The following is a 16,182-nucleotide window of genomic DNA, read 5'->3' as shown; positions in this document are numbered from 1 at the left end:
CTTCTTTCTCTTCTCTCTTTTCCTCCCTCACTTTCTTGATCTCTCGCTCTCTTTCATGAATTCATTGAATCGTTACAGAAGTACTTGACACATACCATGTCCCAAATTCTGAGCTAGGATACATGCTATATTTTTCTACAGAATTAAGTGTGAGGTGGATCTTTAAATAATAACAACAAGTGTGTCTCAAACAGTCTATCCTGGGCACCTTGTAAGCTTCAGTTGTTTTCAAAGTGCCTGTGTCCCAAAGCTCAGGACAAATATCAAAACCTGAACCTGAATATTAAGAAATCTAAACATATATCATCTAAAGCTGGCATCCAGGAAAACAGAGCTTTTCATTTGACCAGAGACTGCATATTTCTTACCTGCAAGTGTTTGTTTTAACCACATTTGGCAGGTTAACACACGTCAAAGCCATCAGTTGAGCTTGTTTTTGTGACTGCAGGCTCTGGCTTGCTTGTTCCAGGGTCCCAGGGCCCGGCCATGGCCATGGTGTTTGTCTCTCAGGCTTGTCTGTCTCATACCTGGCAGGCTCACTGCTTCACAGCTCACTGTGTCTCTCAGACATTCTCTTGGCTTTCCCACAGTCTCAGGGACTGTTCTAAATAACAAGCTAATATTCTGAAGTGAGGCATTGGAAGCATTTCTGAGCAGCATTTATTATTTTTGTATGTGCTCAATTTTTTAGCAATGAAGACATTTCCTTTCAAGGTTGTTAAGCTTTGAACTTTCCATTTTGTGAAAAGGCTTGAAATTTCCTTCATTCTTTGTGGGCATCCAACTCTAACAGACACATAAATTAATAGACTAGGAAATATTTAATGGTCTAAGTTCAAACAAATATGTTTACTTTGGTTGAATTGATGTTGCTATTAATTGCTGTTGAAATAAACCACTGTACAAAGAAATATGCCCTGGAGGATAAATGTGACACTGCTAAAATTAAAACTCAAATGAGAATTATCCGCAGATTTTAATGTTTCAAATTCAATTTGGAGAATTCAGTTCTTTAATGTAATACTGATAAAATCATGTTATTGATCCTGCATACTCATCTCTTCTCAGGGATTAGAGAATAGGCTATTACGAGTATGTAGCAATCCCCCTTGTACCTGCATAGGTTGGGAGGTGATTGTCCAGCTCTGCTGGCTGGGCACTGGATATAGGCATGGCTGCAAGCAAGTCACGCACATGGAGAATGAGGTGTCTCTCTGAAAGAAATGTAGAGAGAAAATTTTCGGTCAACTAATTAAAAATTCCCATCAATCCCTAGAATAGCATCCCATATGCAAAGGAATACTCTGTCGCCCAGGCTGGAGTGCAATGGCAGGATCTCGGCTTACTGCAAGCTCCGCCTCCCAGGTTCAAGCCATTCTCCTGCCTCAGCTTCCCAAGTAGCTGGGACTACAGGCACCCGCCACCATGCCTGGCTAATTTTTTTTTTTTTTTTGTATTTTTAGTAGAGACGGGGTTTCACCACGTTAGCCAGGATGGTCTCGATCTCCTGACCTCGTAATCTGCCTGCCTCAGCCTCCCAAAGTGCGGGGATTACAGGCGCAAAGGAATACTTCTTATACAAATATATAATCTTTTTGTCCCACTAGGAAAAAATTGTGCCCCAATCCCTTTCTGTCCTTTCTTACTATCTGTGAATCTTGAAAGTGTTTATTGCTTCATGGTCTTCCTCCATTTGGCCCCATCCTAGTTCTTGCTTTGCTTTTCGATGCTCGGGAGCCATCTTGGGAGTAGGGTGCCCATTACATGAGATGAAGTGGTCTTCAAGGGGACAATAAGGGAGTGAGTGCCTTGTAGAAAGAAGCAAAGAGGAAGAGAGGTTTTTTTGTTTGTTTTTTATTTTTTATTTTTATTTGTTTATTTATTTATTTTTATTTTTTATTATACGTTAAGTTCTAGGGTACATGTGCACAACGTGCAGGAAGAACTTTCTAACTTCTCCTTTTCTTTCTCTCTCTCTGTTTTTATTTTTATTTTTATTTTTTTGAGATGGAGTCTCACTCTGTCACCCAGGCTGGAGTGCAGTGGCGTGATCTCGGCTCACTGCAACCTCTTTCTCTTTTTGTTATTAGGTTGTTGCAAAAGTAATTGCGGTTTTTGCCATTCAAAGCAATGGCAAAAACCGCAATTACTTTTGCAACAACCTATTACCTAGGCTAGAGTCAGAGCCCCTCACCTTGAGAGTGATGAGTTGCGAGAGTCTGCCCCCAGCAGGCAGATTGAGAGAGTGCATGGTTTAGCAGAAGGATTATTTTAGCTATAGTCCATGGGACAGAATGGAGATGTTGCAATTTGATGCAGATCATCTGAAAGTCTTGTGCAATATCCTGATTACGTGTGAACAGAGCACAATAAAAAAGGAATTTGGAGGTTGGAAACATGCTTGGTTCAGGCAGACATAAAAGGCAGCATCTGGAAAACCTATCACGACTCAATTTCAGGACAAGTGATCATAGGTAGGTGGGATCATGGAACTTGACCTCAAGGTTACAATATAGGAACAATAAATAGGTTATGAAGATAATGAGCAGGTAAACCGCACCACCAAGGAGTGTCAGTAATAGATTTGTAACAAAGGAGCAGAGCAGAACTCTTTATAAGAGCTAGATGATCATAAGGAGAGGGTTGGCACAGCAGTGGTTCATGCAGAATCTCCTGAGATGCAGATAAACCTTTTCTGATTGGGAGAAGGTTATTCCAAAACTTGAGGTGGAGATGTAGTCACAGGAAAGTAGCAAGAATATATGGGGGAGCTGAGACATGAAGAGGCATTTCCTAGAAGGGAAAATTAGGCTTTAAAGTCAGGCAGATGGGTTTGCCTGGGAAACAATCAAGAGCACTGAGTCTGAGCCAGGGAGCTGGTGCGGAGTGAGCAAAAGTATGTCAGGTAAGGCAGAGAACCCAAACCAGATATCAGGTGACAAGTCAAGAACGAGTAACATGGAGTACATGGATAGGTCTGAGCAGGGCTGGGAAGATATGGACTTGGCTCTATGTGCTTGACTAGCTGCATGTTTTGCAGCTATATCTACAGGTGTTTTTATTATCATGCAGCCTGGCAAGGAATGTTATTATGAACAGCTTGGGTCCTAGGTTTTGGGACGGAAAGAAGCCCCAGCTCCTGGGAATAACTGTGATGTCACCATAACACATGGTGACTTTTCCCAGCAAATGGAGCAGGGACATGGATGAGGAAAGCCACAGAAAAGTATTACAGTTAGGCACGGTGGCTCACCCTTGTAATCCCAGCACTTTGGGAGGCTGAGGCGGGTGGATCACCTGAGGTCAGGAGTTCAAGAAGAGCCTGGCCAAAATGGTGAAACCCCGTCTCTACTAAAAATACAAAAAATTAGCCAGGTGTAGTGGCAGGCACCTGTAATCCCAGCTACTCGGGAGGCTAAGGCAGGAGAATCACTTGAACCCGAGAGGCGGAGGTTGCAGTCAGCCGAGATCCCACCACTGCACTCCAGCCTGGGTGACAGAGTGAGACTCCATCTCAAAAAAAAGAGAAAAGAAAAGTATTTCTAGGATTAGCATCCCTGATAGTTACCATTCCAGTTATTGCGAACTTGCTAGACCCCTCAGAAAAACAGAAGTTTGCAGGAATTTTGCAGCCAAAAGGTGATGTTTAAAATATTCCTAGAAGATTTTTTCCACTTCATACGTTGGATATTTATCTCATAAATTAATCAATATTGGCCAAGTATGGTGGCTTATGCCTGTAATCCCAACATATTGGGAGGTCAAGGCAGGTGGATTTCTTGAGCCTAGGAGTTTGAGACCAGCCTGGACAACATGGTGAAACCCTGTCTCTACAAAAAATACAAAAATTAGGCCAGGCGTGTTGGTGCACACCTATAGTCCTAGCTACTGGGAAGGCTGAGGTGGGAGGATCACTTGAGCACAGGAGATCAAGGCTGCAGTGAACCATGATGATGCCACTGCACTCCAGCCTGGACAACAGAACGAGACTGTCTCAACGAATTAATTACTCAATTAATCAACATTAATTATTATGTTGTATATTGTTTTATTTTGGCATAAATTATCTAGTTTGTCTCATAATGACTATATGAGGTAGGTAGGGCTTATCCACATTTTAGGTGAGAGAAATAAGCCTCAGAGAGGTTAAGTAGTTTGTTCACAGTAACACTGAAAACAGTAGCAGAAGCAAGAATTGAAGTAATGCATTGTTCTCTTAGCTACATGTTATGAATATTTAGTTACTCTTCCACTTCATATTTAGAGACTATCTTCTATGTGTTGGCTATTGCTATGGATAAAAGGGTGGAAAATAATAAAAACATGCACAGTCCTTGTCCTTGTGGAGCTTAGGAGCTTACAATCTGGGGGGAAGAGGGAAGATACCAGCAACCAGCACCCATTTACCCAAGTGATTATTTAATCCCCCTTGTAGAGGTGATTCTTTTATCTTTAGAAGAGGAGAAAAGAGAAGGTCAGATAGATCTCATGTAGTGTAGGAGTTCTCTCAGTTACCTTCTGAAAGAGAAGGCCAAGTAGATCTTATCTAGTATGGGAGTCAGAGAAAACTTCCCTAAAGAACTGATAATAGACTTAAGACCTGAAGGATTAGTAGATGGGTGGGGAGGGGAGAGAAGAGGTGTTAGTGCTAAGGCAAGAAAGAGCTTGAGGCATTGAGTGAAGGTAAGGTGTTATGGAGTGTGGCTGCTGTAAGCAGGGATTAGATGATGCGCTTTAAAATGTACAAATAACAGTACTATAACATATTTACATCATAATAGAAATTTATAAAAGGGAACTAATCTTTGTATGTTGGGGAGGAAGTTACCTTTCTCTTGTTAATTCAATTAATTTCAAGACTAAGAATTTATTGTACTACTGAAACGTTAAAAATTGCATTAAGTTCTGCATCTTCATGGGATGGAAGGTTGATCAACTGATTAGAGCTCCCACCAGGAATAATCCAAGAAATCAAATAAAGTAAAATACAGAAAGTATTTGCTTGAAGACAGTGGAGCACAGCTGAGGCAATTAGTGAAGAGGTCGTGACTCCCAAGGAGAGAAAAGCTCAAAGCAACTTCTTTCACCACAGTAGCTTTTCCAATTCAGAGCCGAGAATCCAAATTCTTCACCAGTGCATGAAGACATTTTGATGAATTCTGGGACTTGGGGGGATGGGAGACTAATATCCTAAGCCTTAAAACATCTGAAAAATATATCAAAGATGTCAGCAGTTTTATAAGGCCAGGATTTGAAGTCAGGCCAGATTCATCAGAAAAAGAGGTCAGAGATAAGACTATTGACTGTAGCTGAAATTACAAAGGGGGCTGAGGAGACCCAGAAGTACATTAAGCCTTACTAGAACTGCAAACAAGGCTTGACTCAAAATAACGTTAGTATAGTGGCAGAAAGGATGACCCCTCTCAAGGAAAAGAACATTACTTGGAACCACTACCTTTTTTAAGAAAAATATACAGAACTTATTAATAAATTACTAGACATATCAAAGGATAAGATTACATAATGGAAAACCAAGAGAAAAAAAACCAGATAATGGAAATATATCTACAAATGTTCTTGACGAGCCTTTTGAAATAACTATGATTAAAGTATTGAAGAAATTAAAGGAAAAGGTGAAAAAAATGAAACAGATGAGAAAATTTCACAAAGTAGAATGTTAACACCGACACAGCCTAGAACTGAAAGTATTTCATATCTGGTATTAATAATTCCAGTTGGTTTAACAGCAGAATAGAAACAGCCAAAGATAAAAGCACTGGACAAGAATATATCCAGGCCGGGCATGATGGCTCATGCCTGTAATCCCAGCACTTTGGGAGGCTGAGGCGGGTGGATCACTTGAGGTCAGGAATTCGAGACCAGCCTGACCAACATGGTGAAACCGGTCTCTACTAAAAATACAAACATTAGCTGGGCGTGGTGGTGGAGACCTGTAATCCCAGGGAGGCTGGGAGGTGGAGGTTGCAGTGAGCTGAGATCATGCCACTGCACTCCAGCCTGGGTGACAGAGCAAGACTCTTTTTTTTAAAAAAAGAATATATCCAAATAGAAAAAGGGAAGAAGAGATGGACAAAATGTAGATAAAATTCAGAAAAAAAGTAGAGACAGAAGGAAAGCAGTTAAAATGTCTAACATAACTATAATTGAACTTTTAGAGGGGATAACAGATTGGGACAAAGCAATATTTGGTGGGGTAAAACTGATTATTTCCCAAAAGTGACAAAAGACATTAACCTATAAATTTAAGAAGCCCAAACAGTATTAACAGAGAAAAAAAAAACCCAGGCAAAAGTGCAAAAAATCTTTCTTAAAAAGAAAGAAAGAAAGAAAGAAAAAGACATGCAAACATAATAGAAGCAATGGCAATATTGACAACTGAAGTCTCAATGATGAAAGTCAGGAGACATGTAATAAAATGTAATAACATCTTTAAAGTGCTGAAAGGAAATGCCAACCTTGGCTTTTATGCCTTGCAAATATATCCTAAAAATAAAGATGAAATGAAAACATTTTCAGACACACACATACGAAAGCTGAGAGAATTTATCCCTAAGAAATTTGTACTAAAAGAAATTTAAAATGGAGTTCTTCAGCAGAAGGAAAGCTATACCCAATGGAAACACAGAAATTCAAGAAGACATAAAAATCAATGGATAAGAAAACTAAATGGACAAAAATAAATGACTAGGGATTGAATGTTAATGATACAATACAATAATATTGTGTGGGGTTTAATTAGATATGTAGAAATAAAAAGCATGAAAACTATAAAAGAGAATAAGGGAGTGGGTAAATAGAATTAAAATGCTCTGAATTTATAGTAAGGACGAGTCAAAATTTCTATTTACAACACACACATTTTAAATGTAATAATCATAAAGATTGCAAGAAAAAGGGAAAAGATATGAAGTACACACACTAAACAAAAGAAGCTTGAGTGTGCCAAAAGTTGATCTCGAGGAAGAATCATTATTTGAAATAAAGAGGAAATTTCATAATGAATATATCACTTTTATTATAATTCCTTTGTTTATAATGTCTTTCTTAAAACCCATGTAGCTGGATCCTGTTTCTTTAATTCAGTATAACAAGCTTTATTTTTTAATTGGACTGTTTACTCTATTTACATTTAATGTAAAATGTGATTGAAATCATGTGTAATATATCATGTTAGTATTTGAAATCCAGGATTCTATTACAGCAGTCCCAGAGGAACCAGATAAACCTACTACTGTCTCGTCAAATGGTCTAATCCGAGGTTATACAACTTGCGGCCCATGGGCGACATATAGTCCAGGATGGCTTTGAATGTAGCCCAACACAAATTTGTAAACTGTCTTAAAACATTATGAAATTTATTTTTAACTTCTTTTTTTTTTTTTTTTTTTAGCTCATTAGTTATTGTTAGTGTATTTTCTATATGGCCCAAGAAAATTCTTCTTCCCCAGTGTGGCCCAGGGAAGCCAAAAGATTAGACACCTCTCGTCTAATCTCTCTGCACATTGACATCCCTCATTTGGTTCACTTTTGCCTCCAAGTTTTGCAATAGTGCAACAGACTAGCAGAAATTAAGGCACATACAAGCACTCTAGATGCAAAAAGTCTGTACAGAAAAGCAGTTCAGAAAGGGTTCGGGTGGATATTGAGTGAACTAACCTATGGGATTGACTATAAGCCAAGTAAAGGGAATGGGAAAGTAAGATATCCAAAAAGAGAGAAAAGCACCTTTCAAGATACGCTGGCATACAGCCATGTGAGTAGAACCAAATTTCTTCATGGCCTCCTTTCCTTCTTGTATTACAATTTAGAAACTTGGACTTAGGAGATTCACAATGCTTCTCCATAATGTATAATAAAGAGTTTTCGGGAGTGTGTGTGTGCTTTGGACACCTTGGTCAAATGTCTTATCCTGCTAGGGCTCAGTTTTGTCATCTAAAATTCAGTATAATATTACATTACACAATTAACTGTTGTAAGGGTTAAATTAAATAAGACAAAGTACAGGCAAGAATGTAGTGTAGTCCTGAAACATGGAAGATGTGTTTCTGATATCTGGCAATGATCATGGCAGTTTATAATAAGAAAGAGGACTTGGGACAAGTGATGTGCTACTTACTTTACTTTCATGAATTAGGAGTCAATCCTACTAGGCTAATAGCCAAAAGAAATGGTGAGCAGAACCTATGGTGGCACATTCATTCTTGACTCACATGTGAACACAATATAATTTCATGTCTCCTTGATAAAACTACTTTTCTACAAGGAAAAATAAAAGGCAAGTAGAGAGATTTCAGCCTATGGATGAAATACACAGTGTAACATGAGACAGCTGTTGCAGAGCCAACAAAAAAATCATGTTCAGTTAAGTGAGTCACAAATCCTTAAAATTTTATTCCATGCCCACAAATGCAGAAGGCTCCCCGAGGTTGGGTTATTATTATCTTTTTTTTGTTTTAAGTTTCATTGAGGTTTAAGTTATATGCAATAAAAATAACCAATTTTAAGTATACAATTTAATGAGCTTTGATGAATAACTACAATGGTAACCAACATGATATAAAACAGAAACTAATCCTTTCCCCCACAACCCAGACCTTGGGCTAACTGATTTGCTTTTTGTCATATTAGTTTTGCTTTTTCTAGAAAAAGATATCGTATAATATATAATCTTGGTGGCTGGTACCTTTTATTTAGTAATGTTTCTCAACTTTTTGTGTTTGTTATGGCCCCTCTAATGAGTATTTTTCCCTAATTGTCTCTCCCTACTTAATGAAATTTTGATATCACAGATATATCTATGTGTCTATGTACTGTGTATACACCTGAGAAAATTTCACAAAGTAGATTTCACAGAGTAAGATTTTTTCTTCACATCTCAAAATGTTTTGCCCCTCACAAGGTGATATCACCCCATTGAGAATACATGATTTAGTGTAATGTGTTTGAGATTCATCAGTATTGTGTGTATCAGAAGTTGGTTCATTTTATTGCTGGGTAATATTCCATTATACAAAGAGACATTCAATGAATGAATAAGAATAATTGCATATGTGTTGCAAAGGTCAGGGAGTGAGTGCATAATTCGATTACTGTTCTTTCTCAAATCTTAGTCTCCCTGGTGTCAGTAGACATACCTTTAATAACACAATTGTTCAAGTCAGAAATCTGAGAGTATCAAGACACTTCTTTTTTCCTCATTTCCGCATATCAAATCCATTAAAGCCTGACAATTTCATCTCTTGATTATTGCTTGAATCTTGTCTCAAGGGATCAGATTTTGCCACTCTAACCCAGAACATTCCAGACATGTAAGGCTATCAATCTTTATTGTAGGAGAGATGGGAAGCCATTGAAGGGATTTAGATAGGAAACTGTCATGACTTTCTTAGTGAAATTAAAAGATTACTAAATCTTTTATAGCAAGCAATGAATAAGAATATGGAGAATGAATTAGAAAGGACTGAGAGTATTTGTGGAGCGGATCTTTCAGGAGTCCAGGGGATAAATGACAATGGCTCTGTCATGAATTTGCAAGGCCTTTGAGAGTAGGAGATGAGAGAGTTGGGAGACATGCTATATTTTCAGTGGTGCCCACGGGAAGGCTTAGCAAGGCCTCACTCACTGCTAGAAGATAACATAACTGTAATGAGAAATTCAGGTAAACCTTCCTATTGCTTGCTGCTGTCTTGACTTAGATGTTATTTTTGGTCAAAATAATCAGTATTCTAAATGAATTAAGTAGTATAAATATTCTTGGGTCATTTGCTAATAAGTAAGAAAGAATTAGAGAATTATAATCATGCCCATAAGAAAAAAAATTGTATACTTCATGAATCCATCGATCTTTCTATCCATCTTACAACTTTTTAAAGGGTTACTGTAGTAGTAGTATCCAAGTACCAGCTCTAGATGGTCTGCAATCCTCCTGAAGTTTTATGTAAATTGTCTTATCTACATACATCTCTCTGGGGGGCAACTTGAAGATTAAGATTCGATTTTTATTCCTATTAAAGAGTAAGAATCAATGGCTTAACTGTGTTTTAGGTCTAGGGTATGCAAACATTCATAGAAAATAATCTTCATTCTTAAAGCATGTAAAGTTTATATCATGTAAGCAGATAAATGACAAAGTCACATTGTCAGTGCTGTAAAAGAGATAGGAACAAAGCTCCAAAAGCTTGTCAGTTACTCTGGTGCTTTGTCTCCTCCAGGTGACTTCCCAAGTATGCCTGGCCACAATACCTCCAGGAATTCCTCTTGCGATCCTATAGTGACACCCCACTTAATCAGCCTCTACTTCATAGTGCTCATTGGAGGGCTGGTGGGTGTCATTTCCATTCTTTTCCTCCTGGTGAAAATGAACACCCGGTCAGTGACCACCATGGCAGTCATTAACTTGGTGGTGGTCCACAGTGTTTTTCTGCTGACAGTGCCATTTCGCTTGACCTACCTCATCAAGAAGACTTGGATGTTTGGGCTGCCCTTCTGCAAATTTGTGAGTGCCATGCTGCACATCCACATGTACCTCACGTTCCTGTTCTATGTGGTGATCCTGGTCACCAGATACCTCGTCTTCTTCAAGTGCAAAGACAAAGTGGAATTCTACAGAAAACTGCATGCTGTGGCTGCCAGTGCTGGCATGTGGACGCTGGTGATCGTCATTGTGGTACCCCTGGTTGTCTCCCGGTATGGAATCCATGAGGAATACAATGAGGAACACTGTTTTAAATTTCACAAAGAGCTTGCTTACACATATGTGAAAGTCATCAACTATATGATAGTCATTTTTGTCATAGCCATTGCTGTGATTCTGTTGGTCTTCCAGGTCTTCATCATTATGTTGATGGTGCAGAAGCTACGCCACTCTTTACTATCCCACCAGGAGTTCTGGGCTCAGCTGAAAAACCTATTTTTTATAGGGATCATCCTTGTTTGTTTCCTTCCCTACCAGTTCTTTAGGATCTATTACTTGCATGTTGTGACGCACTCCAATGCCTGTAACAGCAAGGTTGCATTTTATAACGAAATCTTCTTGAGTGTAACAGCAATTAGCTGCTATGATTTGCTTCTCTTTGTCTTTGGGGGAAGCCATTGGTTTAAGCAAAAGATAATTGACTTATGGAATTGTGTTTTGTGCCGTTAGCCACAAACTACAGTATTCATATTTGCTTACTTTATATTGGGAATAAAAATGGGTATAGGGGAGGAAAGAATGGTATTTCATTACTTGATCAAAACCATGTCTTGATCTACCCAAAACAAAAGGACTATAAAATGTCAGAGCCCTCATTGTAGTCCTTATGGGATCCCTCCCATCTCTGAGTGATGCCCGTACAAAGACCATTGATGTTGAATCCACCTGGAGTTGCAGTATTACATTATTTTCCAGTACAGAATGTCTGTGTGGCCCACGAAAGCAACATAGGTTTTAAGAGTTTTAGAGTTTCATTAGCTCATTCTAAGTTCCTCTGTTTGAAGCATGGTCTCTTAGGTTTTGGACTGAACTCAGCCCTTTAGTTCTTTTCATCCCACTTCACCTTAGGTAAGTAAATCCTGGCCACCACCCAGCTCCAAAGACACAAACTCTCCTTCGCTAACCAGGTTAGATGTCCCATTCATCTCACACTGTGATGAAAACTGATAAGGGGAGAGAATAGTTAAAAATTTTTCTAGGGTATCATAACTCTGGTAGGAAGTCATCTGTCTAGAAATCAAGAGGAAAAGAACATGTGGCCTTCTGTTATAACAAGGGTTTCTAGATTTGTCCTGTGAAAGGTCGTTTAAGGAATTGGGGATCAACTTCCTCAATATCACCAATTGCACTGTTGCTCCAAAAATCATTTAAAAGCTTACTGGACATATCTACATAATGGTGAAACTGTAATTTAGAGAATATCCCTGACCAATATGCTGGTAGGCATTAAAATGAGTTCCCAAGGGAAGTGATTAAAATTTTTTTCTCTTCTGTTTTTTGAGAGAATTTCTAGATGTCCTGGGCCACAGTTAATTAAGATTTTTAGGGGGGACAGAAAGTTATACTGAAATCTTTAGAGCTCCCTTCCACCATTAAAATTATATATATATATATATATATTTTTAAATTATACTTTAAGTTCTGGGGTACGTGTGCAGAATGTGAAGGTTCGTTACATAGGTATACACGTGCCATGGTGGTTTGCGGCACCTGTCAGCCCATCTACATTAGGTATTTCTCCTAATGCTCTCCCTCCCCTAGCCCCCCACCCCTGGACAGGCCCCGTTGTGTGATGTTCCCCTCCCTGTGTCCATGTGTTCTCATTGTTCCACTTATGAGTGAGAACATGTGGTGTTTGGTTTTCTGTTCCTGTGTTAGTTTGCTGAGAATGATGGTTTCCAGGTTAAAATTATATATTTTTAAATAAACGAAAACTATGTTTTTAAAAGAGGACTTCTGAGAAGTATATAGAAAAACCATTAATTTAGACTCTGTGAGATTAGGCTGCATGAAGAAGGTTTCCTGAATATTTGAAGAGTGGATAAATAAATCTACTCAAAAGCAATAAAATTATAATCCTTTAAAATATAGGAAAAATAACTAATGGGAACTAGGCTTAATACTTGGGATGAAATAATCTGTACAACAAACTCCTATGACACATGTTTACCTATGTAACAAACCTGCACATGTACCCCTGAACTTAAAATAAAAGTTTAAAGTAATAATAATAAAATAGTATGGATTTTCTTTCCAAATTCAGAATTACTTTTTGTAAAATTGTATTAATAACTTGTGACATGTGGCATGTTAAACTGATTTTTTTCAAGAACTTCTATTACTGGCTAGGTTGATACATAGGCTTGTGGGTTTTTGCTTTTTGGGTTTTTTTTTGCTCCTGCCCATACTTCCAGTGTCTTCAATGTTTTATCTTAAAATTTTCCCAGGATCTGATCCAGTTTCATATTTAATGCTTCAGAAAACCTGAAGTAATTAGTAACATGAATAGAATAACGGAATGAATTAAGGGAACTTTTTTTTCATCAAGGTATATCTTCAGGATTTAAAAGTTTTTCTTAATTTATTATCACTCTGTGGATCCACAAATTCCTCAGATGAATAAGAAATACCTCTGTGAATTTCTGTGACCACTAAAATTACTGAGCCACAGAAATTAATTCTGAGGAAGCAGAAGTGGCAACATAATTCCAACATGACTTGTTTCCATATATTTTCTGTTTTATATATTATTTTAAATGTCCTTTTAAACAAGTAATATTTCTTTTCTTTCTTGCCTTTTTTCCCATTTATTTTTACATTTTTTCTTTCTCATTTTGAACCGCAAAATTTATGACAGTTACTAAGACCCCTGATAGTTTTAAGAAAATTTATAATACCTATAAATATGTAAAAAAATTTAGAAAAATATTTAAATTAAAAGTATTCATGAGAATTTCCTTACCTTGTAGATTATATCATACTCTCTTCCAGATTTTAGATATGTTGAGGTCAGGCAATTCAAAAGAATTAATCTCTGTATTAATCTGTTATAATGTTAACATAACACTACGTTATTTTCATATATTATAATAAAGGGCTTATTAGAAATGTTCTCAAAATATAGAAATGCAATATTTCATAATATAAAATATCTTTTTCATCAGTATTTATGGAATAAACAGAAAAATTTTAGTTTTCCTGTTCTTTGTCTTTAATCAATACAGAAATGAACCTCATGTGACATTGGGGGTGACATTGGCCTCTAGGGCCATTTTTGGATATCACCATTATAAGACAGCACTAGTATTAGCATTTGGTGGTGGGAGCCAAGGAATAGACATCTTGCCTTGCACATAATTGTCTGTACAATAAAGAAGTATCAGGTCTTGCTCTCTATTTGAATGCCCTATTAGATATTAATGAAGTGAAACATATACTCATAACAATCAGAGCAGCTATCAGGTTTTACCCAGTTTTCATAAACACATAGTATTTTTTTTGTATAGCTTTAATTCTCTGAACTTTCTGTAAATGCAACTATGCTGGATTGAAGAAAGATTTTACTTTGGTTTCCTCTGAACTTTACCAAGAGTTGTTCAGTCCTTTGGAAATGACATTATAAGTAGCAATACCGTTTATGACGTTAAAATATGACACAACATACCTGTAAGCAATATTTGTAGTTACTGTATTCAGGAGATATTACATATAGGTGTCAGCATCAGACTCACTCATTTTGTCTCTTTATGTGATTATGCCTGAGCATTTACACACTGAATTATATACTATTATCCATAACTTTTCTTTTCATTACTCATTTATATTACAGTGAGAACATTATACGTAAAAATAATGTGTATGTTTACATTATTAGTGTAGAGAGCATATACATTTCATTTTGAAATGGTAAAATTATCTGTAAGTTTCCTTTTAGAATGGTAAAATATTACCAAATATTTGTGATAAAAAGCAAGGTATTGGGTCTGAGAAAGCTGAGAACCACTGAATTACCACAAAGGGACAAAATAAGAGGGAAATTAATAAATTTTAACATTATAAACAGAAAAAATATTTTGGTGTTTTTGAAATACCTCATCTTCATTCAATTCTAAATTACTTCTTTGGTTTCTACAGCAATTAAATGCAACTTTTTGAAAAATGTGAAGAAAATATACATGTGTATTTTCTTTTTTAATAAGAAAAATACATTTTTTCTGGCCTCACCACTCTCAGATTGGCTCTTGATCAGTATCTATCAGATTTTTAACCCAGACATAATAATTTTTGAGGCCCGGGCAGAAAGATCTCTTCAGGCACCCATTAAAAGGGACACGATTTGGCTCTTGTTTGTTCCTTAATTTTCCTGTGAAAGGATCATTGAGTCCCCTGCCTTCTTCCTCAACTTCATTTAAATTAAGGATAAAAAGATTGTTTCACTGGTAGGTGAAATGAACTTTGTGTAAAGTGATTCAAGAGGAATCCCTCCTGCCTCCCCAAATCCTCCTCAATGAAGCCGCCATGAAAACTCGATTGTTGGGTTAAGAATCAGTTTTTCTGAAGGAGGGTATTGGGCCAATCCATTCTCAGTCACTGGCTTTTGGTGTGACGTTAGAATTTGGGACGCTGTCATAGCTTTGATTGGATAGATTTTGCCCACTTTCCTCTATGAGACAGACATAGGCCAAAGACTCTCACACCTATTGGGACTGGTAGGAACAAGGAAGCTCTTCTTGTTATAGGGGCCAACTACAGCATTTTGTAAATCGTTGGTACTGAGAGCTCCATGGTAAAGGGGCACAGGGATGGCAGAACTGCGGGGATAATGCCCAGAGATTGCAACATGCCAAGGGACACCCATGTGTATTGGAAACCAGGGGACTCTGAAGACCCAGCAGGAGCTGCTGGGGAAATGAGACCCAGGTCTGAGAACGGCTAGCTGAGAGCAGGAGGGGCTTGTGTGAGTCTTGCTCAGGAGTTCTGAGCAAACAGGACTGCTCTTGGAAGACAGGGCAATGGAGGCAGCAAACAAAGACAGTTTTGAACAGGAGGTAAGAAAGTGTTGGAGAGCATGGTTTATTTTATTTGCAGTTTGTCTTAACAGTTTATGTCATTAGCAATGAATTATTTCTGCCCTTTGTTGCTGATCTGGGCCACAGATCTCATGGAGGACACAGTGTGGTTACAAAGATGTAACCACTAGCCACCTGATCAGAGATTTTGGAGAAAGATCTCCACCTCTTCCCTAAGTCAAGTAAGAAAAGAATCCCTTGGAATTTAGAAAAGAGTCTGAAGAGTTTCCCTTCTGTTTTCAGGAAAGCATCATCTTACATGTCAGGAGTAGACACTTGCCAAAGTCTACACCAGCCTTCTGGCACCCTTAGGAGGATCTGGAAAGACATCTAGCCCCCCTCTCCAATGATGTTCAATTCTGTATAACACAGCACACTTCTTACCACAGCGCAGTTGGGTACCCCATTCTCTGAGTTGTCCTTTGCCTCTCAGAATTCCATTATTTTCGTAGCATTGTGCTTAACAATAGGACACACTACTGACCTGTACACTTAAGAATGGCTAAGACAGTTGATTTCCTGTCAAGCATATTTACCACAATAAACAATTTTTTAAATTAGAAGAGATATATATATATCTTATATATATATTTAGTTATATATATATAACATTTCTAT

At 37.7% G+C, this 16,182-nt stretch overlaps 1 protein-coding gene across 1 annotated transcript in view; it reads left to right on the top strand.

Moving 5' to 3' along the window:
• GPR141 (G protein-coupled receptor 141) overlaps positions 1 to 13,687 on the top strand; it is a 59,655-nt gene extending 45,968 nt beyond the window's left edge. The window contains exon 4 of the mRNA XM_032758303.1: positions 10,233 to 13,687. Within this exon, the coding sequence (XP_032614194.1) occupies positions 10,233 to 11,164 (932 nt within the window). The 3' untranslated portion in view covers positions 11,165 to 13,687. The remainder of the gene's footprint in view (positions 1 to 10,232) is intronic.
• Positions 13,688 to 16,182: the final 2,495 nt, after the last annotated feature.

Source organism: Hylobates moloch, unplaced genomic scaffold (genome assembly GCF_009828535.3).
Source record: "Hylobates moloch isolate HMO894 unplaced genomic scaffold, HMol_V3 SCAFFOLD_1, whole genome shotgun sequence".
Lineage (NCBI taxonomy): Eukaryota > Metazoa > Chordata > Mammalia > Primates > Hylobatidae > Hylobates > Hylobates moloch.
Note: the sequence above shows the minus strand (reverse complement) of the source record. Positions and strands in the feature narration are given on the sequence as shown.